Source organism: Mizuhopecten yessoensis, unplaced genomic scaffold, assembly GCF_002113885.1.
Source record: "Mizuhopecten yessoensis strain PY_sf001 unplaced genomic scaffold, ASM211388v2 scaffold8361, whole genome shotgun sequence".
Classification (NCBI taxonomy): domain Eukaryota; kingdom Metazoa; phylum Mollusca; class Bivalvia; order Pectinida; family Pectinidae; genus Mizuhopecten; species Mizuhopecten yessoensis.
This window is the reverse complement of record NW_018407509.1, coordinates 944,468-972,379: the sequence shown is the minus strand read 5'-3', so window position 1 is coordinate 972,379 and position 27,912 is coordinate 944,468. Positions and strand designations below refer to the sequence as shown.

Below are 27,912 nucleotides of genomic sequence, written 5' to 3'. Positions count from 1 at the left end.
CCGACAACAGGTGCAAGGCGACTTGAACAATCAATCATCTGGTGCTCTAAAATCTGCATCGCATCTCTCAGCAGTCTTTAAAAATGTTACCACAAATTCTCCAATTGCGTTTCGTTGCGTACCAAATTATTTTTTAGAGTAATACGTCAACATCGATCTCTATTTACCACAACTTATTGTCCCACCTTTCTTAATCCCGAAATATGGCGCAGGGCTACTTCGTGTAACCTTTTCACCCATTCTTCTGTATTACTAATTCCTATTCTGCTTTCTCTTTTTTTTCAACGGAAATGACTCAATTTGTTTTTACAAAATTTAAACTCCTCAGTCCAGGGTACTCCTATACCATAAGAGGCCGCTGGTCAGCCTTTTTTCTATCGGATATGATTTTGTTACACGGCGTCTGTCAAAAGTATCTCGCCGTGTAAACCTCTAACACTGTTGGAGTACAGTCCAGGGATGTTTCATACTAGATACCAACAGCAATATCAATTCTAGTACCTCCTATTGGAAATGGACTTGGTCGATCTTTGGCGACCAGGTAGTCCAATTGGTAGAGCGTCTGTCTACGAGTTTGGATGATCCCGGGCTTGAACCATGGTCTGGCCGTATATTTTTCCTATTCTGTTGTTTCGAGCATTTGGTGTATGCTTGGCAAGGGGATACCCGAACCTGGGTTGTAAATACTAAATAGTTGTGTCTTCTTGAGTGAATACTTAGAAAAAAGGAGGAGAGGAATGTATTGGAACTGAATCGGGTTGATCGTCTGCAACCAGGTAGCTCAATTGGTAGAGCCTCCGTCTAGAGTTCGGAGGTTCCCGGTTCGAACCCCGGTCTGGTCGTGCATTTTCCCTCTCCTGTTGCAGAACCAATCCCTCTACTCACACGAGAGATTCATCCTTAAACAACATTTCATCCCAATGTCCAAGGAATACTTCAATACTTCGTACAAAATTTGTCCAATTTGACTCGCCCTTCATTCATACAAAATTAAATCAATGTAAGCCAAGGAATGCTTCACACTGGATTTAGTCCAAATCTGTCCATCAAACTTTAAGGAGTAGCCTTTTTTATTCCTTTTCCCCTCTACATCCCCTTCAATAATACAATTCTAAATCCCTTGGTTTCAAGGTTGTCTAATACCAATGAAGCCGCCAACAAAAACAACAAACGATTTCAAATTTCTTCCGACATAATTCATTTCACTTCCAATGACAATTACAAACAAGACAAGCTGACGATCTCGATAAGAATGATAAATTGATGAAGATGATGAGAATGGTGATGAGATAAAATGGATGACTATGACTTGGATGCATTGATGCTTGTCCACATGATAAAATCTGCACACATACAAGACAACAGTAAAATGATATTTGGTCATGCGTATGAAAATAATGCTCCATAGAATTCAGCTGCAAATATCTGTATACACTGTGTATATATATATAATTTAGTTTTTGACACATGATTCTTGAATGTCCATCCGCTGATTTGAACTATTTGTTTAACTCATTCACCCCTGAAATTTCATAATGAACTATTCCAACCTTTGAATTGGAAGATCTCTAATGTATCTTCAGGGGTGAATGAGTTAATGAGTTGTGGCTGTGAATGAATAGCAGACGACTGGTAAATTGACGATCTGAAATAAAACAGAGAGTATGACACATGTCTGCCGAGTAAAAAAAAAAAAAAAAAAGGCTTCAAATTATCAAATCTCTGGTTTAAAATCACATATATTTAGCATCTGAAAATATAACCTTGATCTGGATTTTGATACGAAATGAAGAATGTCTGTTCATCTCCTAGCCATAGCAATGCTCAAGAAAAATTTAAGTATTTACATCAATATGATTCATGATAATACCATTGAAATGTCAGAAGTGTCTTTTGATTACCATTCACAAGTAAAAACAAATTGATAACAATACAAAAATAACACGTTTTACACAAATAAGGACTTGAACACAAGTAAATGAAATTGGACACACAGAATGGAATTCCTTAATTTCTTCACCCTCCCAAGCCGAGTCAACGATTGTAAGAAATATGATTTCTCCCCTCATGCATGATTGATTTCAGTTAGACGGCTTTCGAGATTGTGTTAACCTGATCATATCAAATTGAACGTGGTCAATGGAACTGTAACCATCTAGCTAGGCAATCCATCTTTACAGATGATTGGACCAAGTCTCGGACTATGACCACTACCTATGGAACTTGGAATGGCACTTTTCACTGCTGACAAAATTCAACAAGTCATCAATTCAACATGTATTGTTCTTCACTGACAAGCATCACATGCTAAAAAAATGTTTTTAACATCTCAATTTTCTGTCCATCTTTCTCAATATCAAATTTCAAAAACAATAAGAATTTTTAGTATGTCCGTCGAATTGCTCCTGTCTGCATTTTGTAGGCGTCAAACCTCGGCTCAGGTTGACGTCCTGTTGCGATATTGCCTATGATCATGCCAGACTGTTGTGGAACAGACGTCATGTACACGTTAGGTGGGACGCTGATGAGGCCTGTGGCGACAGGCTGGGTGAAGCTTGTGGGTCGCGCCTCCTGTTGCATGGTCACTCCCCCTGACCAGCGGTCCTGCTGCTGCGTCGCCACACGCTGCTCCATGTTACTGTGAGCGTTATGTGAAGTCCAGGTGCTCTCCATCTTGCCTCGGTTGTCGGTGCCCGACCCCCACTGACGGTTCTGACTCTGCGGGGCATTTCCTGTTGTCAAATGAAAACGAATATCACAATCCATTTTTTTCATAGGAATAAGAAAGGGTCATTACCCTACTTTTGTAAAATTTACTACAGCATTTCTCAAAATAACTGGTCAAAATTGGCATGACATATTGTAATTACGATATTATGTGAATACATGGAGAGCGTGATTAACAAAACAGGCTATGCTTGATAACTTGATAACTAATAGACTAACACTATCATTGCAGTCAAAACTATACTTTTCAACAACAATGTCATCGGTATTAGTGCGTGGTAAAATTATACATAGGGTAGGAGGAAGCTGGTAAACAATCTATGGAAAATATGAGTGGATACTTGCATGGGGAAGAAAATGCATCACACTAATAAAATAAATACATAAGTACAAGAGTTTTGTTTAATAGAGAAACTTACCTAGAAGACCAGCACCACTGTTGTGGCCACTGAAGCTCTTGTTGCCACCACGGTTACGGTCGTCCTGGACGACATTCGAGTAGTTGCCATGGGCACCACCATGGGCACCACCGTGACCACCTTGCCAGGAGTCGCGTCCTCCGCTGGCCATGTTGGTCTGACCTCTCACAACAACCCTGGAGTCAGCCTGCTGTCGCGTATCTGAAATACACATGACATACTGTTGTAGTTGGACTATCACTTGTTGCTTCATGCACACAAACTGAATTATTCATTTGACAGTTTTTGCTCCCTAACATACAACACATTGAGATTTATTTCTTGTGGTGTCTAGTCTTGATCTTTTAGTAACACAACATATCATTACCTTCTTGCACAATTTAACAAAAAAAAGAGAGATTTTTTGGACTTATTCTCATACTTGAATATTTAAATAAGAGACCTATGGGCCATGTATGGCTCTTCTGTTTAAAATTCAGTCAAAACATAAATGAAGCTTAACTGTTATTATACAAGCCATTCGGATTGATATGTCTCACCTGTGCCCCACTTTGTCAATCAATGCACATGTCAAGTTTGGTTGGTCTAGCACAGAAAAACTATCTTAAACGCAAAAACTTGATGTTGATGGAGATGCTGACAAAGTCAATGGACCATGAAAGGTAGGCCGCGTCCAGCATTTGATGCATGGGTCAAGGTGTACTACCTAAGATGATGATCTGTAGTCCAAGTTTGGTAGGTCTAGCACTTAACTAACTTAAACGCAAAAACCTAATATTGACGCCGCCGTCGCCATAAAAGCAACACCTTAGTCTCGCTTCCGCTACTTTGTGGCGGCGAGACGAAAACAGGCCTTTACGTTTGCCACTAAAACTAAAACTTCATTAATCTAGGCACTGCAGTTCTTTGATACATGTTTTAAAGTTTTCAACATAAAAATTTCAGCGTTGTGGCTTAATAAATGTATTTACCTCAACTATTTTTATATTTTACTTTTCTCAAATTTAAATTATTAAGAATCAAGGGTGAAATAGGAGTGAAAACTTGCCATTTTAAATTTTGTATGTGCAACTGACTCTTTGAAAAGTTTACTTCACACACTTAAAGGACCATATGAAAACTCTTTCAAATACCAAATACCTTCAAAGACTGCCTCACCTCGGTCTGCCTTCCAGTCGCCTCTGTTGTCATTGTGTCGTGGAGACGTGCCCCTAATGTTGTGTCCCCCTCCTACGACCCCCATGTTACGATTGTCCCTCTGGTTGTCCCGGACGTTTCCACCGCGTCGGTCATCCTGAGCCATGTCCATGCCTCGTCGGTCATCCCTCACATGGTCCCGAGTCTGGTTGCGGTTGAAGCCTGTGTCTCGTCGGTCTTCGCGCATGTTGTTTCTGTCATGTGACCTGTTTGCCGTGTCGTGTGCCTGACCATGGTTTACATTCCTGTCGTATGATCTACAAGCAGTGTTTGTTGTATTTTACCTCCATCGGTCTTTCCAACGATTTTTTTTACAAAACTTTACATCACTTAATATTGGCATGTGTTTGGTTTGTTTAGTTTGTGTTTTATGTCCTATTAACAGTTATTGTAATTTAAGGAACATGCCAGGTTTTGGTGTTGGAGGAAAACTGGAGTGCCTGTAGATAAACCATCAACCTGTGCTAAGTACCTGGTGACGACCTTACGTAAGCATCAAACTTGTGACCCAGTGGTGGAGGGGCTAATGATCATAGACAGTCAGACATCTTAACCACTCGGCTACCCCGATCCCTTGCATATATTTATATTCATATTTAAATGATCGGATATTATGCAATGAACTACCATGTGTATCCTTTGCTTTAACATACAACAATATGCGAATTTATGTGGGACAGAAATATACATTTGCGAGATATTTGAATCAATTATCAACTCTCCCGGGAATAACGTTCAAATAATGCTCACCTGGCAAATCTGTCGTCTGTACGACGTTCGTCTCTCTGTTCCTCACGGAAGTTATCCTCACCCCGTCCACCGCTGCGTCGGTTTTCTTCAAACTGTCGCCCACTTGCCCTGTTGTCATTGCCACGGTTCTCCTGTACACGGTTGACTTCCCGGCGGTCATACCGCTCTACCTTACGCTCAAAGTTACCCCCACCAGAAGCACCAGAACCGGAGTTACGGTCATTGAAGCGGTTGGCGTCACGATTCTGTCTATTGTCCCTACCCTTATCTCGTGTATCGTTATCGTTGAACCTGTTGCTGTAACAAAAACAAGAGATGTGAATTGACACCATGGTGACCGACCAGTGCGTTGTTAAAGTGAGTTATCGCATTTCATAATACCAAAGTTTAAATTTACAAAGATGGACTGTTGTCTACCAAATTTACCTTTGAGATTGGCGACATAGCGTTTCGGGTAACTGCACATTACAGGGATTTTTTCATTGAAACTTTTTTGTATATATAATCATCCGTTTTGAATTTCAGCACTTTTTGTCATAGGTATGAGTAACTTTATTACTGAACAGCACCCCCTACCTGATAAACACTGCACAGACCATGACTCTTTCGCCTGATCAAAACAACTCCATGTGAAAATGAAATATGTTTAAAAGATTTACCCCTTTCAAATTTCATTCTGCAGCATTTAAGAATGAATGATCACTTGCAGAGTTTCCTTGTATGTATTTTGCTGAGATTTGAAAAATCATTATGAAAGTGGATGCAAATGTGCATCCAGGATGGTTTGGTTTAGTAATTTTTAACGTCCTATCAACAGCTATGGTCATTTAATGGACGGTGTGCATCCAGGAAGCTACCTATGAGTTTCTATTAAAATACATTGCATTATACTGACAATAGTAAGCTTACTTTCAACATGTGATTTTCTTATTACCCGAAGGCAACATCATAACCAGGCCATTGTGATGGAACAAGGAAGACTGACCATTACATGTTTTGGGTGATACTTACGCTCGTTTGGGCTGTGACCACTCGTTATCTCGGGTCCCGCGTGACTCATAAGTACGCTTTAGAGCTGCTCGTCGCTGCTCTGCTTCTGCCAACCTATACAAAAAACAAACTCTGTATAATTCTTTGTTTGGTTTAAATGTCTCTCACAAAAAGGGGCAACAACTGAAGAAACCATGTATCAAGAAATACTGAAGAACATCCACAACTGCAAATGATGGTAATAAAAGTCGGCCAGGTTTAAGGACTTCCCATCCTTCGTAATACACATGTTTTTCTTGCCGTATTTCCGTGTCGTCATTTCGTATTGCGAAGTGTAAATTATAGTAACATCGGGTAAACAATAGAACATGTGCGTGATGATGATATGTCAACATCCGATATCGAGACTTAACTCGGAAATGTGTAATAACACGTATTTCAGATATTATGCTTATAACACAAAGACATAAACTAACTCATGGGAAGACATACGATCAGGCGAGTTCAGGAAGGGCGTATATGAGGCGCATGGAATGCAGACTGATATGTTTTGTTTATAGACCTCACCTGTCCATTTCACGTGCTAACACTAGTTCACAAGCTCGGGGTCGCTACAATTTTTGTTGTCGAGCGAGTTACGCTCTGTCAGGTAAATCATTTAACAAATGCAATAACAATAACTCTGTGAAAATAGTGTTTAGTAAAATATCAAGATCCCTATAAAATGCTACCATGCGACAGCCTATGATATAACGGACTATGGAATCCAAAGTGTACGTGATTGAGAGTTATTTTGTTCCATAAAAGAACAGTAAATTGTCAATCTTAATATCTTAATTTATTTTGTTTCTGTCATTTTTGGTATTGTAAAGAAAATAACTGTCATTGTCTGCAAAAAGTTACGATTTTTTTCAAGGTAGACAATTCTTATCAGGGTCAAAATGATTGTAAAATGTAAAATAAATAAATTATTAAGGCTTTGTGTGTATTTTGATCAACTTTTTACTCTACTCGAATGAAACTATGTGTCCTGTTTGCTTTTAGCTTGTAAATAACTACTTTTATCCATACATTTTCAATAAAAATCACTTCGTGTAATGTGTTTGAGATATTTTATGATAAATCAAATATTTGTAGGGTTAATTAGCAATGCTTCTTTACATTATTTTATTGTTGTTATAGTTTTTAACAATGCCAGACACTCAAAAATTGTGAAAGTGTTAAATTTGACAAAAATTCATTTTTTCTGTATTTTTACAAAAAAATCCCCAGTTTATCGGAATGCTTAGATTGTTATATAATCATCTCTACATAGTGACATAACCATCATGTGAAACTTTCATTGAATTCTGCTGGTTAATTGCGAAAGGGTGGAGTCTCCTTAAAACAAAATGGGCTAAAAAATCCAGGACTAGAAGACAGTCTCTTGAATATATTTCCAACAAAAACAGTGCCACTTTAAAAGTCTACACACTTCTGTTTGAAGAAATACTTTTGAGATTTAATTTCTAAAACATCCATTTCGGTGTGACAACTTTTTCACAACCCTCATGTTGAAGTAAAGAAGATTTCTCCATGTAAGATCGAACAGTTGTCCCATTCTGTACATTTCGATATTCATTACCTAAGTTGTTCTAGTCGTCTCTTTTCTTCTCGTTCTCTCTCGAGACGTTCTCGTTCCATCTGCTCTGCACGAAGCCGCTCAAGTCGCTGGGTCTCCAAGCGTTCTCTCTCCAAAGTCTCCCTTTCCTTCCTGCAATGGACCGGAAATTTACAACTACTAAGTTTTATTACATTCCCGTAAAGGAGGATCTTGAAATCAATTTTAGTTCGAAATTTTTATCAAGAAGATGGCCATAAGTTTTTCAAGAAACTTCTATAAATGTAAGTCAATAGGGTTTATGGATATCCTTGATGTTCTAAAATGGACAAAAAGCTGCTCATACAGTACTTACCTAAGGCGTTCACGTTCTCTGGCAAGTCGGATGGCCTCTGCACGCTGCTTCATATGAACGTCACGCTGACGACGTTTCTCAAACTCAATCTCCTGTTTCTTTACTCTTTCTTCCTCCCTTAGCTTCCTTTCCTTCTGGCGCAGGCGTTCACGCTCTCTCTCCTCCTAAACAACAAAAACTCATTGCTGTTTATGCTGTTATGACCACCTCTGACTATAATTTGAATGGTCACATTTAGTTTGAAATCATTCAATGTAGACATAGGGCCTGTTCGTTTATGCAGAACAACCGATACATTCGTTTTTAAATGTATCATTTTTGGGTATAAATCCTTGCAGACCTGAAAATGTTTATGCAGGCCTTGCAAGGCTTTGTCAAGGCTCGCCTGAAAGTAGCATCAAATTACTGGGTCCGACCTTATTTCATAAACGAACAACTTGTCCAACCGGTTCAACCGTTTGGACGCGATAAACGAAAATAGCCATAATCAGACCTCTGGAATATTCCCATAGCAATGACAGATTTTGAAATATTAAGTTCTATTAAGTATAAACAACATATACCTGTATTTTATCAAATGAAAGTGTATCCTTGCTATCATCCTTTTTGGGAGTATCTCCCTCCTTGGCAGCAGCGGGCTTCGTGGCGGCCGCGGCGGCGGCTGGAGACTTCTGGTCAGTGGTGGATGTGGTGGACTTGGCCTTGGAGGGTGACTTGGACACACGACCAGATGACCGGTCACGGCTTCTGACCCTGACCACTGGTTCACCCTTGGATTTGTCCATCACCACAGTCCTCGGTTTGTCTGCAAATTGTAACACAAATAGACTTTTAGGAACCTCAGTCTATTTCTGAGTTGAAGACCATACGAGTATTTCTGGAGGTAAATACCATATTATAGAACCAATTTCAAACAATTTTTTGTTCCTTATTAAAATTTGTATATTTTAATCCTCATCAGAACCATTTCATATTCTTTGTTATGATATATTCAACGCATTGTAAAATACGATTATTTAAACCCGACTTGGGAACTAAAAATAATTTTGAATTAAACTGAAGTGTTTGTCTGTAGCGCAATTTGTTACATACATATATATATATATACTTCAGATATAAATGTTATCCAAAAGTACAGACAACAACGTTACTAAAACATTTAATATTCTCATTTTTTTATCATTTCAAACACAGCTATTATTATATTATATTTTATGTATTTTCTTCTAATCAAAAGAAATTACACCCAAACTTTCCCAACACAATGAAGTACTCTATAGAGTTGTTCTAATTAATCAAATCAATTAAGTCAATGATAAGTCATTTTACCTCCTACTATGACTAATCAATCATGACTTATCAATTGCGGTTTGACTGACTGTAGAACAAAAACTAGCTAGGTATTTTTAAGTATTCATCACATCTTATCCATATTGGCGAATTTATTTCCCCTTCATTTTATGATGAATTAATGATTAATTATCAATCCTTTGAGAAATAGGGATGATTGATCTGGAATTTTGAAGCGATTTCCAGCATTAAAGTACATCATGCCGTACCTGATCCCGTAGAACGTCTGTTAGAGTCATGCCTGGAGCTGGAGTGCGGTCGCTTGTCATCACTTCGTGAGCTTGGCTTACTGTCCCTCCTCGAGTCTCTCCTCACATCTTTTTTGTCACCGTCTTTCTTATCGTCCGACTTTTTGTCACCGTCTTTTTTATCTGAAACACAAAGCAAAAGTTGACAAATATTAAAAAAAGAGTCAAAACAAAATTCTGATACCCATTCATAATGCATTTTTTTCTGCACTTATGTCAAATATTTCTGAAATCTATAGGAAAATATTCCAGAAAATGCCTTATAGTACAAATATGGGAGGTCACTAATTGCTGCTAGTCTTTAAAGAACTGGCATTCCAAGAAGAAACACAGGTGGAAAGTGTTTGTCTTTATTTTAACATTTAGATAGTGAAATCCATAGTTAGCTCAATGATCAACAGGTCCCCCCTCCGAAGTGTGAGAGAATCTACCTCGGTCGTCTTTGCGCGGAGTAGTACTGGTACTCTTCTTGTCGGCAGGAGATCTTGCATCTGGTTTCCTTGTGGTATTTCCAGGGGCTGTGGCACCTTTCACCTGAGCACCAGGCTCATTCTTGGCCTGATTAAACAAATTGATATTAAGACATTTGGCCTTATTTCATAAATTGACATTAGATATTATTACACAATTATTTTAGGTGTGTGTAATAATGTCTAATGTCAATTTGTGTAATGAGGCCAAATGTGAATTTTGAAATCTGACTTTATTTATACAAATTGGTATTTATTTGGCCTTATTATGCAAATTGACATTGGACATTTGACATTATTAAACAAATTGAATTTTGACATCTACCTTATTAAGGACATTTTTGACATCTAACTTACGAACGACGAATTGATATTTGACATCTGACTTTATTTACACAAATTGATTGTCATTTGACCTTATTTTGCAAATTGACACATAGCTTCATTACACAAACTGACACTGGACATTTTGTCCTATTACACAAATACATATCAGACATTTGGTTCTGTATTACATATTTGTTCTTCTAGATGGAAATTTTTTAGACAGATTCAGTGGTGAAGATTACACGAAGGTGAATTGTGTTATTATTTCTCTCTCTTTTTCTCTCCAAAATGCTGAAAAAGGATCATCATTAACTATACCCTAACCAGCACTACTAATATATACCCTTTCCACAGAAATCATTTTGCCATGGAGCTCAGTACGATGAAGATGCTGTATGCACTTTGTGGCCTCGTCTGCTGTTGACATGGTGACAAATCCATAGCATTTGGAGCCGGGGCTTCTGGCGTTGGTCACCACTTTAGCTCCAACCACCTACAAACACACAATTTTATGACAAAATACCTCTCTACATATATATATACTTTTTATTGGTTGATTACTTCCCTTTGCTGTCCTTTATCGTATATTAAACCATTTGAAGATTTTCCGACAATAATAATAATAATAATTTGAGGTTCCTATATATACCGCTTTATCACAACCTAGTTCGTAGGTCGTCTCAAGCGGTTCACAAACTATTATCCGTGATTATATATAGGGCCTTTGCATCCAGCCAATATCTTTCTCAACTCACTGGGGGGCATACAGCCGGTGCTGCCATTTTGGCGCTCACAGCTAGCTAGCATTCAACAATTCTAGTACTGCCCAACCATGTTCTCATTTACAGCCGAGTAGACAGGAACAAGCGGCGTTAAGTATCTTGCTCAAGGATACAACACAGTGCCGTGACCCGCAACCCTTTGGTCATATACCCGGCATCCTACCACTAGTCTACTGTGCATTTTTTTGCAAATTTATAAGACCAGAGAATTCAGTGAAAACTTTAAATACTAATCTTTAAGAAACAAATAAGTATAATGCTAGAGGATTTTGACACTTACCTTGCCATGTTTGCTGAACAGTGCCTTGAGGTCTGTTGCCCGTGTTGAGGAGGAGAGCCCGCTTACCCAGAGGTTACGGCCTGCCCCACTGCTTCCTGTAAACAAAACACTATCACAATCACCGTTCTGTACTGTGTAAAATGAAAATTGCACATCAGTTGTTCACTGCTTATATTTCTCTTAGAAGAAAAACTTTTGAGAAGGTCAAATTCCCCTTATCCGTCCCCCTCCCCTATTGCTCTTTTGATAAGACTTTCTGACATTTCTGGAAACTCTACTCCTGCTTACGATGGATGAAACCAATCCCAATGACTCTTAACCCACCATAATGATTCATGACACCTATTATGTCGCTTCTAAATTTATCTGAAATTTTTATATAATTTATTCATAAAACGTGTTGCTGTACAACACATTCCTGAGACTGGGTTCAGTTTAGCATCAACGAGTCTAGATGTAGTGGACAACTTACCCTTCTCATCCTTCTTTGGGTCTTTCGATGCTGTACTGCTGAAAATGCAGCGGGAAATAGATGATGAAACACAAGTAACGCCTCGACACATTCCACAGCATTAATGCATTCATATGAACATTTCCACCGAACTTGAATTCAACTCTTACTGATAAAACATAATTATTTTTTCTTTTCACATTAAACACCTTTCGGTAGTCAACTCTGAAAACACTCATACCATCAAGCATGAACTCTTTATATAAACAACCAGGACGACAAGTTCCTACAATGCATATGAGGTGTACAAGCCATTAATGATATTTAATGAAGAATGTTATAATTGATGTAATTTTCAACAAGAACAGAACTAAAGTATTTTTTTTCTCCACCACAACATCTTGAATTATCTCTTGTTATTGCACAAAAAACAACTTTCAATGATATACTCTAAAATTATATCAATTTAATTTTCTTTCAGTCTTATTTTTTTTTTTTTTTTTTTTTAAATAAAATATAAACAGCTATCATGTGCATGCATAACTAGAAGTTGAAACAATGTTGAAATCTCCAGCTACAGAATAAGCATGTACCCAAGAAAATAAAATATGCCTCCATGATTGTTGCCGAACACGATTTCTTTTTATTAGAATTTGTATTGTCACATTGTTCAGTCTGTCAAAGTTTTGGGTGAAACATCTTCCGATCATTATAACTCCAGGTTTGAAGACCGATAGAATCTACTTTTTACGAGATGAGGCCAGGGGTCTTGTGAAATTGGGACAGTGCTAGGTAGGTCAAAACATGTATAGAAATAAAAACAAGAGATTTTTTTGCTCGCTCAAATTCTCCGAAAATGTCGGAATGGATAGCATTGCAGGCTAGTCTCTCAACACCACAACAGATTGTAAAGACAAGCACTTGCTACCTTTTGTCGAATCTTTGCTCAAATACAAAGCAGAGAAAGGAAATACGCGGAAAAAGGAAAAAAGATGCGTAAAAAATGATACATTGTACATGAAAATTGGACATACAAACCACACCGACCTCTTAGCTGGGGTGGAGGAAGAAGCTGATTTGCTGGTGTCATTTTCCTCCTTCTTGTCGGCTGCTTTTTTCTCTCCCTTTGTGTCTTTCCCTGGTGTTGTTACAGCTGGGGTCTCCTTCACGGTGGTGGTGTCAGGGGTGGCCGACTCCACTTTGGTTTCTCCATCCTTGATTTCGGGTGTAGCTTCCTCCTTTTCTTCTTCTTTCTTTTCCTCCACTTTGGCTTCCGTCGGTGCAGACTCTTTCTTTTCAGATTTCTCAGAACCAAGGAGGTCTGCGTCCAGGTCGTTTTGCGTGTCGTCCACGTGAACGTCCAATGATTCATTCTCCTCGGTCTGTAAGCCTTGAGACGTGTCCATTTTGATCTTGTCCTCGATCGTAAGTGGCACCAGAGGAACGACTGAAGCTGGGTCAGGCGGAGCATCAATATCCTCTTTTTTCACCGAAGTGTTGGTAACTTGAGTTTTCTCAGTGACGGGAGCAGCCTCTAAAACTGACGCCTTAACTGGTTCCCCCTTTGGCTTCACCTCCTTAACAGCAGGTACTGGCTTAACATCCTTCACCTGAGGTGCTGGCTTGGCCTCCTTGACTGGCGTTACTGGCTTGGCCTCCTTGACTGGCGTCACTGGCTTGACCTCCTTGACTGGCGCCACTGGCTTGACCTCCTTGACTGGCGTCACTGGCTTGACCTCCTTGACTGGCACCACTGGCTTGACCTCCTTGACTGCTGGTACGGAAACAGCCGCTTCCTCCTCGGTGTCCATTGGAGTTTCTTCCTCGGTCTTTGCAGGAGCAGTTTTTTCAGGTGCTAAAGAAATTCAATTCAGAACTTATGAAATGTGAACTGTAAATAAAGGACTATCTTGCTTTTGAATGCCATTTTTTGTCAAATGATGAAGTACGTCTCGTTTCTGTTGCCATTAATTACGAAAGGTAAAAAAAAAAAGCGCTTGATGACCTCATAGTTTTATTTATCAAAATAAGGAGGTGACTGCCTTGATCATTAGAAGCAAACTTTGTCAATTCAAAAATAGGCCAACTGTGCCTAGGGCCCAAAGATTATAAAACTTTTCTATACTCGATTCCGATCTATGCCAAAGTTTGAAATAATGCTCCACTGATATAGGTTCCACAAGTTTTCTTGCATTTTCATTCGAGTTTGAGATGTTTTGTTTTATAACCTTTGGGGAAAGAATGCAGGTGTTTGGTAATCTGATAAAACTAGCAACTTCATCAGAAAGACAGCCTGTTTTTGCAGTGACAAGGTTTACTTTGTATCAATACTTTTACATTAAACGGTATTCTAGCTCAGGGCCTTCACAGCTGGTCTACTCAGCATTCTTAAGAAGTCATCCTGATGAGGTCCTGTTCTGACACTGTCAATGAAGTAATTTTCACAGGAAAAAGTCTGGGGACATGTTGCTCGTTTCCTTGGACGATTTTTCCGAAATCATCTCCATATATCCTGGTCTAGGAAAATACCATTAAGACTTAGTAGGCCACAAGTTTTTGGACATGGGGCTTACTGCCATGGACGTTCTTCCGAAATCATTCCAATGATATCCTTTTCTGTGATTAATTACGAAGTCCTTATAAGCACAAGTGATATCCTATTCTGTGGTTGACTACAAAGTCCTTATCATAAGCACAAGTCTTGGGACATGTAGCTTATTGCCATGGAAGTTCTCCCGAATCCGTTACAATAATATCCTGTTCTGGGACTGATCATGACGTCATCAGCACAGGAACAAGTCTTGGGACATGTCGCTTATTACCATGGAAGTTCTCCTGAATCCGTTACAATGATGTCCTGCTCTGGGACTGATCATGACGTCATCAGCACAGGAACAAGTCTTGGGACATGTAGCCTATTGCCATGGAAGTTCTCCCGAATCCGTTACAATGATATCCTGCTCTGGGACTGATCATGACTTCATCAGCACAGGAACAAGTCTTGGAACATGTCGCTTATTTCCATTGATGTCCAAAAAGTCCTCGATTAATAGTTACAGTCCTGGTTGTCCAAGTTTAACACAAAATACTTTTCAAAAATGTATCTTTGGACTCTGTGATTTCTGTTGATATATCCAAACAAAAAAATTCTCCAAGGTTTTTCTGCAGACATTCTCTTCATATTGGTAGGTAGGTGATGCTTTCCTAAAAACCACACATCAACGGACATGATCCAGCCCTTTCAAATGTAATATTATTATATAATATTATCCATTTCCTCCTCTTTCAGGACTTGTTGATGCACCACCCTTTTCATCCACACCGCTAAACAGTTATTCACCAATTCAAAGAGTTTTTTGTTCGATGTGAATCATGTTTTCATCAACATACGAAAATTTGCATATTGTATATCCAGATAGTCCTTTTAATATGAATTGAAGCTCCTATACATTGCATATGGTTGTCATGTTAGTATTATCAGCTGGCTTTATTTCTTCAGGATTCATAAAGGTCTTTTCTTTAGTGTTTGGGGCCTCCAAGCCAAGACTTATTTCCATCCATATCGGATCCTTGTCTTTGAAATCACTGCAGATGATCATCCCATCCCAGTTTAATCCATTCAAGGCTATTCTCGACAGCATCGAAATTGCGGGAGACCATGACATTTAGGTATCTTTCATTTCAGTTTATATGCACAACTGAAAAAAACATCATTGGTGTAAGCCTCAGGATACTGTCTTTCTGCATACAGGTGAAGGGCTTGACTGCTACTTTTCTTGGAAAAATAACACTTTGCAATATTCCAACTTTTTCAAGAAGGGTTGACTTAAAATTTCACTGACTCCACTCCTCCAAGAATTTCAGCATTCAAGGTAAAACAAATTCTGCAAATTTTCAGGAAGATAACTGGAAACACAATGCAGAATTGGAAAGTATTGGTCGTTTCCAGCAACAGTTGTTTTCTCTCAGAGGTTTTCATATTTCTTCCTATATCCTGAATCTTCAACTAGAAAAACATCCCATTTGAAATAGATTTCGGAAATCTGCCCATACAGGTAGGTAGTTTCAGTTGATGGGCAACCTTGTGGCAAAATAAATTTTCTAAACATTCACTGAGCTGCAGTTTAAAATCCATAGGTGTGTTGCAGTTGGTGCTTTCTTTTCAATCCTCCTTCTTTCCGTCAAAAAAGAAGTTTTTCTCTCAGCAGCTCTGATGCAGAAATTTTAAAACAGTACCAACTGGCTGTCTCTTACTAGGAGAAGACTCTACTGAGATTGTATGCAGTATTATGTACCATTTTCCACCATCAGAAGCATGCATGGCGCCGACTTTCATGGTTCTTACAATCAGATGTACGCAGGCTGTGAGCATATATGGACCCTGAGCTTTCATAAAATCTTATCAAATAAGAACAAGACAGAACGAACTAGCTTATCCAAGGCAGTCACTTATCATAACAAACAAAAAACACCGCAAATTAACTTGTGCACCCGAACTCTGTTTTTTCGCATTTTTTTTTAACGCAGACTAGGGGAGATAACTTGTCTACACACATTGCTGAAACAATCTCACCGTTATGTTCCAACCTTTTTATTTTCTCGTTAAAAACCTGACACAAGAACCAGTAGGGTTTACCTTTAACTGTAGCCGTTGGCTCGGAAGGTTTCTCGTCCTCCTGCGGAAGGAAAAAATAAAAATATCTAAGGAATGCAATAGCAACAATTACAATCTTCGATCAGAATAGATTATGATCAAGAATCTATACTTTATTACATTACTGCAAATTTGATCCTATTATTAAGTAGCGACAAAGTTCCATCTCTTACCTTCGTTTCTGCAGGCTTTTGTTCTTCGACCATTTCTTCATCATTGGTCCCAGTCTCTGGAGTTCCCAATTCCTGCAACAGAAAACACATGTGCATCTAGTAAAACAGTTCTTTGGTCACACACTCAACTTACAGAAGGTTGAACAGATCTTCATTAACAACGTCTGACTATACATGCAATCAAACCTTATCATAAATCCTGATATCTCAGACATTCTCATACTGAACTTGGATATATATAAAATGCCTGTTTATCACCCCACACGCAGCTAGGGGTCCCCAAAACTATTTTTTTATTCATTGTTTCTGATCAAAATCTGCAATAACTAGTACAATTTACTGTGTTGTTTTTGAAAAAAAAATCGCCATTGTTCCTACACCATAGGACCAATAATTACTTGACACAATTTTTTGACACACCTTAAACAAGGTGTAATTTGAAAATGATGAAAAAAAAGGGCATTTTGTATTTTGCACATCAAATTTTTACCTTAAGCAACAAGCAAATTCGTCCCCTGTTTTCAGTTATGTATAATAGAAACAGTCCACTGTAACTTCATTGATTGATATATATACACGGATTACATTCACGATGGACCTTAGCCTAAATCATGTTTTCAGTTATGTATAAGAAACAGTCCACTGTAACTTCATTGATTGTTATATATACACGGATCATATTCACGATGGACCTTAGCCTAAATCATGTGATCAGTTATGTATAAGAAACAGTCCACTGTTACTTCATTGATTGTTATATATACACGGATCATATTCACGATGGACCTTAGCCTAAATCCTGTCATCATTTATGTATTTTGTTGAAAGCGACACATTTGTAGGGCAGTTATTGTATGGAAACCAATTACGGTAGCCAATCAATCACAAGCTTGCAACGTCATAAAGTATGTGTAAATAGGCATGGATTACATTCACGATCAAACTCATCCCCAAACATGGTAATTTGTATGTGCATACCAATTTCGTTGAAATCAGACTACTGTAATACTAAACCAGAATGTAACAGATAGACCGGCCAAATTTTGTATCCCCGATTTTCGTCGGAACGTTTGGATAACAAACGATGTACAAAAGAATGTGCTGTCGTTTACCTGGTCTATAACTTGCATTTCTGACTCCAGCAGTTCCATATCTGCATCGTCTATGTTACCAATCTCATCATCCAGATCCAAGTCTTCCTCCAACAACGAATCCTCCGCCATTTCCTCGTCGTCCCCATCCTGACAAACAGATGTCATTGTTTACAACAAATGAGACACACTTTAAACTCAGTAAAAGGTTTTTAAGTTAATCACCATATTTCAGATTTAGTATTACCAAGTAGATATATTTTAAACCTGAAATTCAGACATTGACTGAGAAGACTGCAACAGCTGTAAGCCATTAAATTACTGATTACCCAAATAATCCATTCGAGTTCACTTCCATTTGAACTGTACAGAAATCGCTCCAGTTCACTCTCCATGGCCGCCATCTGTCAACTACCCACCAACCGCGATGAGCATGCACATATAAACTGTGTATAGAATATCGGCCTCTATATATCCCCGATCCAGCAGAAATACCTGGTTGGCATTTTATTCTACGCAGAAATGATCTAAACAGTGAAAACAGATCCATCAAAAAATTAAACACTGTCATATTTTTTTAATGTCACAGATAGTTTTGCTTATCATAAAATTCAAGCAATTTGTAAATCAATTTGAATTTCACTCCACTGCCACCAAGGTAATTAACAAGGACACGCTTCACCGAACAACTGGAATTTTGGCTCCAATTACGTTTTTAACACCTTTTTAACCATGAGAGTTTCCTGATAATATTAACCCTGACTGTTGTAAAATTCTTTTTACCTGTTAACTTCATGCTTTATGAAGTTTTCAAATTGCACAAACATGACAGTATAGCAATGTGGTTTTTTTCATGTATCATGTTATGATAGCGACCTGTTTTTTTAAAATTCTGACTTCTAATTTTTTTATTCAAATTTGTGCATCCTTTATCTTCTTGTTCATGTTTAAAACAAACTGGTTGCTCAAAATTTCCCCAAAACAACATGCATAACAGGTCATAAAACTGGTTTCCGTTTTAATTCATGCCCCATGTATTATTCAAAACAGATTCAGTTGAGATAATTTACCTCATGTTATAAATAACCCTACATCTCTTTTCCCAAAGTCGCCGGTACATTAGTGAACTAAGATCTTTTTCATGAAGTACGTCATTTAAAGGAGTCAACCTCATTCAAATGGGTGTAACCCGATCTGAAGTCTATAATGGGACTATACACGTCTGAATGGGTGTAACCACTAAATATCAATGTGGATCCTGGAGTAGATTAATTCTGCCAGAATTTACAACACCCAGGAGTAACAAGCATACAAAAACATGAGCAGTGATAATCATTTATGATTTCTACAGAACTGACAAAAATCTGTCACCAAGTTCTGTTATTGATACTCAGGTTTAATAATAAATTTTTACACCGACACAATTTCTTTATTCAAATAAAATTGCATTCAGCACTGTCGAACAGGAATACTATCAACAAGAACTTACGAATGGGTTATGTAACCGATACAAATTGTTATACCGTATTTATCTTCTAACGAGTCCACGGGGCCAGCAGAAAGTCCCTGACATAAAGTGGTGGGAAGGGTGTATATGAGAATGAAATAACATTTGTTGTCATTTCTATTTAATTTCAATAGATATATGAGTGGGCTTATTTCCAGACATCGACTTTTGCTGAATAAAGACGGTATTATTACACTAATATACTTAATTTCATTAAAATATTTACCAGAACTATTTGCTGAACATAATAATTATCTAATCTAAGCCAAATAAAATTACTGTATGTCAGGTTTTACCCAAAACTAACGAGTTAGGTACATTGTAGATCATATCATATGAGCCATACAGTTGTACCATCTTATTTTATAGAATATTTTCAAATAGTTGATACAAAGCAGTGATAAAGATACTCCTTGAACCATGTTGTACCATCTTATTTTATAGAATATTTTCAAATAGATGATACAAAGCAGTGATAAAGATACTCCTTGAAAATCCCTTATACAGAATTTATTTAAGACTAATATTCGGCACTCTAAGCAACCTGAAACTATCAATACACACTGGCATTTGTTCATGGATACGCTTGCTGTGATGGTTGAGGTAAATAGAATTAACGTCTCTGGTGTATAAAGACGAAGGAAAGAAACGAAAGTGGTTTGATGCCCCTGGTGGGCTTTATCAGGACCTAATGAGGCGTAACTGGTCAACAATACAACCACTCTGAGGGGATTCACTTTCGCTTGGCTTGTGGTACGACTGCCCAATTGTGTTATCTTTTGGGATTATGATGCACAGCATATTCTTGTTTATACAAACTTGTCTGATCCCTTTACAGGGGTTTCTGTAATATGCTAGAGACTTGCTTTTGATTTTATTAATTTTCAGAAAATTTGACGATGGACAACGGCAATAAAAAGACATATTTTCAATAAAATTTATGTGTACATAAAATGGAACGCATGTTGAAAATCAATAAAGTCCATCATATACCTATGGGGTTAGTATACCACTAACAAACACTTTAATTTACGTTTCAACAGTTACAATCTTATAGAGTTTGATATCAATAAACCTTGGTATATACAGGGTAACTGAACTGGAGACACGGTTTGGAAAACACACTGGCGTGTGCCATGTGTAACAACAAAGAAATGTTTCTTTATTGAAATAAGATAAGATTTTGATGTACCAGATGTGAGAAGATATCAATGACAAAAAGAAGAGTAGAATTTCTTATAATATGACTTTATTCATATTCTGTGTGCCTGCAGTGTTCAGCTTGGTAACATGTGGTTAGGTAATCAATTCTAATAACCTGTACAGTATTCAACTGTTATTGTCAGTGTGCACATGTACATACATGTATACTTGATGAAATGCGACGATCAAAACATGTTTGTTAAACATTTTGTTAAAGTAATGTATGCAAGTTTTGAATCTTCTACTTTATGATCAGCTGTTTCATGATCAATATACTACTATATTTAAATTCTAAGGCAGTAAAAAATGTATAAAAACAGCTATTCTTTTTTAAATCAATATCATACCAACTGCTACATTTTATTGTTATTGAGTAAAGAGTATGCTCCAAAAATCTCCCAGCATTGCCACATGAAATTTTATCCACTCTGTATATTTCTACGGTGAAATGCGACTTAACATCAACTAGAACTGTAAGCAAAAGGCTAATTTAATTTTATACCTTATTTAATTTTATAGTATTATATACAAGGCAAAAGTATTGCAAAGCAATCTAAAGTCTCCCTACAGTAATATTAATTATTTCATTATTTACTGAGCGGTACAACGATTTTAGGATGTAGGTCACAGTATATACTACCCTGTCATCCCCCAGCCAACACAAACTTGCTAACCAAATCTGGTAAGTCCATGTGAATTAGTATAAGATTTGCCCTAAACAAACTTTTTCAAAGGTTGAGGTCAAAGGCAATAGGACAGGTCACAGGGACCTTTTTTTTTTTTGACATTCTACCATCTCATGATGTGATCAATTCTAATAACCTGTACAGTATTGCATACCAATTCTGGTTAATCAAAGTAAAATAGCATAGAAGATAAGCCCAAGACAAACTGTTTCAAAAGGGTGAGGTCAAAGGTCAAAGTGACATACCTCTTGTACTTAACACTCTGACATCCCAAGATGTACTTGCATGCAAAATCTGATTACTCCAGGTAAAATAGTATAGAAAATATGCTCTGGACAACTGTTTCAAAGGGTAGAGGTAAAAGGTCAAATCAGAGGTCACAGTACAAGTGACAAACTTCTTGTACTTCCCAAGATGTACTTCAAAACCAAACCAGGTGAAATAAATGTAGTATAGAACATATGCCCCAGAAAAACTTTTTCATAAAGTCTTAAGGTTTTAATTGCAGGTGCACAACTTCAGTGCAGATAACATCAGTGAAGTGTAATGAAAATCAGCTGAAAACTGTAGGGGGAGTTGTGCAGGCAATATTGGATTCAGTGTACTTCAATGTATTACAATAAGTTTGACATAATATCCTGGACAAAAGTTTTATGAAAAGGGGCGCAACTCTAAAGAAATTTGTCCAAATTTAACGACAAGCGAAAAGGCACAATCTCATATCATAGGGAAGTAGTAAGCTGAAATGGAGAGAAATCCCTTCAGTAGTTAAAATATGGTCAGACAGGGTATAGATATACGCCTCCATCCAACTTAGTTGCAGGGGGTATAAAAACCCATATTAAAGCTGAATAAAGACAAATTATGTCTTCTGACAGCGTCTTATGTTACTGCTAGCTGATGATCAACAAACCTGCGGACAAGATTTCCCAAATAGAAATTCAATGTATATTTTTTGCAATAAAGATGTAGATGACACATCGCCATATTATTCCTTTCAATAGTACATTTGTTACACATTTCCCTGTGAATATTTTGTTCAGGTTTGTTAGTTCATTTTGTTCCCTCCGAAATTATCTGACTTTGTTCAGAAGGTAAGTTGTTCCATAAGATTCATCAGTTTGGAAATATACAAATGTAAGTAATATAAAAGTTTCAATCAATGTATGAGTTATATGTGTTTCAATGTATACACTCCCTATCGACAGACGAAACGTCCCATGTCAGGTGATATAGGAAATTAACAATTCCGTCACATCCTTGTACAGGTAAACAATGCAATTCACTCGCTTAGTCATAGTTTGACAAAGGGACCAATTGGTCTTGAAATTTTGCCAAACATTTAACATGTACATTGTTTGTGTATAAAATAACAATTGATGTCGAAAATTGTTCCATACAATATTTTACTTGCTGCCATCTCAAGGTCCTCTCAGCATTTTTCTTTTGTGTAGGAAGATTTTATTTTCATGGAATCTTCACCATAATATACATTTGTAATGTGTGTTGAAGTACAAGATTTAAGTATACAACACAAAGATTTTTTCATAAGATTTTAATACAAACTTTAGAGCTATAGATAATTTTCTTTCCTTTTTTTTTTGGCTGTCCACATATACCCCCTCTCCCCCAATCACTTTCTCACCACTGAACATTCGATGAAATTATTAGTGATCAAAGCAATCCTGTCATTGTCTTTAATGACAACGAACCAGAGTCACCTCTGAAATGTTGTTGTGTTTGGGATTCACATTTCACTGAAGTTGTTAGTTCAGCTCAGTTGCGATTTACTTCACATCATTAAAAGATCACCAAATGGTTTGAATCTTTTATTCAAATTTTCCTTAATTAAAAATTGTCAAAACTTACACGAATTTGAAAATGATAATAAGCCAAGCTGTCCCTAAATGCGGATTCCAGATATATGATTTCTTTCGTGATTGCTCAGCAAAGGTGGATACTGGTATGCCATCAGAGCTCTTAACTATTTATGACCTTCTGCATTGAATTTGAATCTAGCACAGGTAGACGCTAACCAGGACTAGTGAAAAATATGATTATAAAATAAAAATATTCCTTTTTAAATTGAGAAAACTACCGTAAATTTGCACGTACAGTGCACACTTTTTTAGGTAAATATTGTCATGTCAAAAAAGGGGTGCGCACTATACGCAGGAACAAGTCATTCTTGGGTTATCGTTCTCCAGTTTCTAGTCCGCCATATTTGATTACCTCCCTTCAAATAGTTTTATTCTGAGTCTTAGGTCATATATGATAAGATTGAAGTTTAAAATAACAACAACGAATGAAATTCTTTGGCGACACAATTTTTATCTTCTCTTTAATGATTAAAATCGGTAATCTGTGGTCATGACTACTGATTTGGAGACAAACACTAGTTGGGCACGTAACATTTTTACAGGTAAGTTGACCAGAGGGCATACCATCTGATCCCGGACAATAGGCTAGGTAGGATCGCCATGCTTCAGCGAAAATTATTGACACTTCTCAACACCACAGTTAATACAAATTACAATGCAGTAGTTAGCTAACGATTGCTGATTAACAATAGCTCTAAGAAATTTAATTGAAATTATTTGCAGTCGCGATCGAGGGACCGTGTTGTTTTCACTCAACACGTGGCGTGAAGCCCTACTGCACTGTTAGAACTACAGACTGATTTGACCGTAAAGGGATTTTAAAAAATATGTTTATACTAGAAGCATGGACATTCAACACATCCCCCTCAAATCTCCTCAAAGGAAAAAAATAAAAGCAGAATACACTATTTTTATGATGCTTCATAATATTGAAATAATTCATGAGGTTATCGATCACGTCAACATGAAAGTGAGCCGGGGAAAAACATACACACTATATAGGCTTAGTGATTTGGTAAAAAAAAAATGAACTAACGTGGAACAGAGTCTATACTTAAAACACTACATTTTCGTATTTATGGAAAACCGCTGTGATGTCGAAACATAAGTTGATCGTCGATTCTCTGGCATCGGAATTTTCTTCTTCTTTCAAATCTGACCCCAAAAACGTACCTGCGCACTATACCCACAAATTAGCGGTACTTAAAATAAGATATTGTATGATAATTGTAAAAATGTTCCCAAAACTTCACCATATCTTCATGGCAGAAGTTATTTTAAGTCCCTTACAGTCAATTACTTTCGATGTTTCGTGCTGTAGACTAGTAAATAACCTATTCAATTAGTCCTTTTGACTACCAAGTAAAAATGTTAGTGTCTAACCCCGTCTAGTACTACTTTGAGTATCTTATTGTCTAGGGACGTTTTGAGTTTTACAACAATACCTGATGGTCCAAGAACAAAGAAAGATGTAGACAAGATGCAGTGTTTACTTTGCCTGAAAGTTTACATGAACAAAGGTGCGCGTCACATGGCTGCACCGTTCTTTAGAAGTTAAACTGCTGCATAGTATTAAGTTGTGTTACTTTACTCCAGATATTTTGTTGAACCCCCCCAAAAAATAAAAGATTACCAATTACTTGAAGTTATTCAATTTAACATGTCATGGTTTTCAACCATCACTGCATCTGAGGCTATCAGTTGATATATATTGTTTCCTGAATGCTTTCATTCATTTCAAGCCTAGCTGGAAGGCAAATACAGCATTATCTTGCTAAATATAGTTTATCGTTAAAAAACTCACCTCTTTTAACTTTCCCTTGGCTCCTGTCCCTTCAAATAGAAAAAAATCATCAAAATAAATTCATAATTTTGAAAGCATATTTCACCTTTCTTGGCTTTTAACTTTAAAACTTTAAATTAGTGAAGAGCAAAATACTATTGATGCTTAAATATCACAGTATCAGTTGTATCTTTGTTAGAATCATTATTGTAAAACCTTTGCAAATATGATTTTAATTCACACATATATATGAATTGATCAGTTCCATTTCAGTCAAGTCACACTGTTATGTGTATAGTTGTACTGGGATCCTACAGGGCTTTCAGTTGTCCCTTAAGAGTATGTTTTTGACTCCCTAAAATTTGCTTTAACTCTGGTTTTAAAGGACAGGTCTATTTTTCACAAATATAAACTATCTAAAATTCTGGTAAAATTCTGTTTAACTTCTGAAACTGCTATTTATGTCAATGGTCAACTGAAAGCTTTGACTCTAGGTACCTGGATCTAGTAATTGGTGGTTTTGGGATGTTAACTGTTTGTGCATTGATTACTGTCACAGTACAGAAAGAGAGACTATTTTGCTTATTTCAAGTAAACACAGTTTCACATGTATATAAAATTCTTTGATTTTTTTAGATAGAAGTTGTGTTCATGCCTCAGATATCACAAGTTAACATTGAACCTGCAAGCTCAACAACCACTCAAGTCGGAACTCCACAAACTCTTAAATTTTGCGCAGTGATTGGTCATCCTCGGCAGATTGTCTGGTACATTTATTACCGGTACTCAAAAACTTGTTCATTCAATTTTTTTATAATAGTTTTCTTTCACATTTATTGTAAATACCAAAATGTTTATTTATTTCCCTTACACCGGTAGTGTATTTTATTGTACCTGGTACTTTAATACCGGTGGTTTCAGGTCAACCTTGTTTTCATACGGCTTCCTGTTGGTGTTCTTGTAATAAAATTATATGCAGAATTAATTTTAAGTGAGGCCAAAAAAAATTAGTCTGTTTGTTTTTTGGTATATTTTTGTGTACCGTGTGGTCATGTGATTATGACCCTACCAAGGTTCATTTGGAGGCAAATTGTGCTCCATATGCTGACATTTAGCGCCAACACGGAGCTAGAAGCCATTTTGAAAGGCAAGGAACCTTCTAAAATTCGAAAATCAGCGGGTTTAAAAAAAAAAAAATCAAAAAGTTTTGGGTCGGGGGGTAAAAAGCTAGGGTCGGTCGGGAACCCTAAACAGCCATATATTTTTTTGGCCTGATGTAAGTTTGGTTATAAATTGTAATCACCAAAATGTTCATTTAATTCCAAAGGCAGTGTATTCAAGTCTGAACACAAAACTTACTAGGAGTTGTCTTCTTGGTTACAGCGGTAGTTACTGGTCTTTTAGGTGAATCAGTTCCTGGCTCAAATACATACTCGTTTGGATCCTCACCCTCATCTTCTAAAGCCTGCATCAATCAAGAACTTTCATCATTTAAATTCAATGAAATAGGGTTATTTAGAACTTTATGAAAATAATAATATTTTCTTTGCAATAGACATAATTATCTTTGTGTTTCTTGCATTCACAATATTTGTAATATGGTAGTGGAACAAAATCAGTCCTGACAAATTACGAATTTAAGTTTTCCTATTAAATTAGTTGCTTTTACCATAAATGTTCATCTCTAAACAGTTTCACAAAGATTATTATGTGGTGTATTGCAATAAGTTCAATTTATTCAAACGATGTAGCGTCCATAATGAATGGAGTTGGGATATGGAATCCAGTCAAATTAATGAGAAATGTATCAACTGAAACATAGGTATAATTTTTTCTCTCTAACAAACATGTTAAAACTTTCACAATCGCTGTCGCCAGATTTCGGCGACAAATCCCCATGTTTTCATAGCACAGTCGATAGCTGACCAGAAACAGGAGAGTGATTAGATTTTTTATTAGGTTCAGTCAGCTTAAACTGGATAAACTTTGATAAACTGTTGACACATGCATGGAATCATGCATAAACGTGAGGCTTCACACATCATTGATTAAACCATGGCCGTTGAAAGTGTGGGTACATTCGCGTATCCATCGAAGCGGTTGAACCTGTAAAGAAAACGACAGGCACAGATCTGGATCGAGGCTGACCTCAGGAAAATTTGGCACCGTGTAGATTGAGGGGTCCAGACGTACCTGACCGAAACTAAAATGCTAACTATTGCCAATTTGCGTTATTTCTTTCAAAAACAATGTCAAGTCACATGCAGTTTTTAAGATACGTTTTGTAATTTAGTTGGACGGATGAAGGAAGGGCATATTATTCTTCATACATTGTTTTTTATTCTCCAAAGCTGTGCATTTTTAGCTCTGCTTATATACCGGTCCAATTTAATATGCAACCACGTTCGTTTATCGTTGAAAATTTCTGCTCCACACGTACCGTTTCAACCGGGATACGCGAACGTAGCCTGTGTTTCTATTTATCCATACTGCAACACGTGCACCCTCTTGCGAGTATGATGTGCACCGTTCTACATTACGATAGGTTGGTCAACATATTCGTCTCATTCCGTGATATGAATGAATGCATATCTGAACATTAGGAATGACGGACAGTTACATATATAGTGCATTCGTCTAGTGGTTGTAGGAGGATGGGAATTCGAAGCGCATAACTGTTACATATCAGTGGACAGGAAGTGGGGGAACGTGGTCGGCGTTATGATTTCGCTACCATCTGTTCCGTGTCGCCGGGCAGATTGATACTCTACCTTTTGTAATCTTTCAGTTAACACAGCTTTAACTCCACCCTTATCGAGTCCTCGGTTTTCTAGTTCTCTTCTTAAATCGACAACGCGCAATTCTTTCAGTTTTTTCGCACCCCCTTCTTGAGACGCCATTGTGAGATATCGAGTGCCCGGATGTGGAATTATCTCCGTTATTTTGGATCACGTAAACGCTTCACAATCATTTCAAAACATGCGACTCA

General features: G+C 37.3%; 1 protein-coding gene across 5 annotated transcripts; it reads right to left on the bottom strand.

Moving 5' to 3' along the window:
- Positions 1-1,181: 1,181 nt before the first annotated feature.
- LOC110455693 (scaffold attachment factor B1-like) lies at positions 1,182-27,849 on the bottom strand. Of its 5 annotated transcripts, XM_021505975.1 has the most exons (21): positions 27,695-27,849; positions 26,283-26,388; positions 24,945-24,973; positions 17,886-18,014; positions 16,774-16,845; positions 16,583-16,622; positions 13,710-13,801; positions 12,994-13,655; positions 11,968-12,005; positions 11,496-11,590; positions 10,777-10,926; positions 10,068-10,194; positions 9,598-9,759; positions 8,602-8,843; positions 8,039-8,202; positions 7,708-7,836; positions 6,105-6,197; positions 5,094-5,390; positions 4,287-4,600; positions 3,147-3,347; positions 1,182-2,732 (listed from the first exon to the last, which is right to left on the bottom strand). In XM_021505975.1, exons 1-21 carry the CDS (start codon positions 27,821-27,823, stop codon positions 2,383-2,385), a joined length of 3,621 nt encoding a protein of 1,206 aa, XP_021361650.1. In that variant the 5' UTR covers positions 27,824-27,849; the 3' UTR covers positions 1,182-2,382. The 5 variants fall into 5 exon arrangements, with proteins under 5 accessions (XP_021361650.1, XP_021361647.1, XP_021361649.1 ...); XM_021505972.1 differs by having other exon boundaries at positions 12,994-13,801; XM_021505974.1 differs by having other exon boundaries at positions 4,305-4,600; positions 12,994-13,801.
- Between the last annotated feature and the right edge of the window lie 63 nt (positions 27,850-27,912).

Excerpts from the sequence above, each read along its gene's own strand:
- LOC110455693 (XM_021505972.1), bottom strand. The coding sequence starts at position 27,823 with ATGGCGTCTCAAGAAGGGGGTGCGAAAAAACTGAAAGAATTGCGCGTT. Across the intron at positions 10,195-10,776 it reads AAATGATTTCTGTGGAAAGG|GCCAAGAATGAGCCTGGTGC; the intron begins GTATATATTAGT and ends TTGTTTAATCAG. Across the intron at positions 4,601-5,093 it reads ACAGACGACAGATTTGCCAG|ATCATACGACAGGAATGTAA; the intron begins GTGAGCATTATT and ends CACTGCTTGTAG.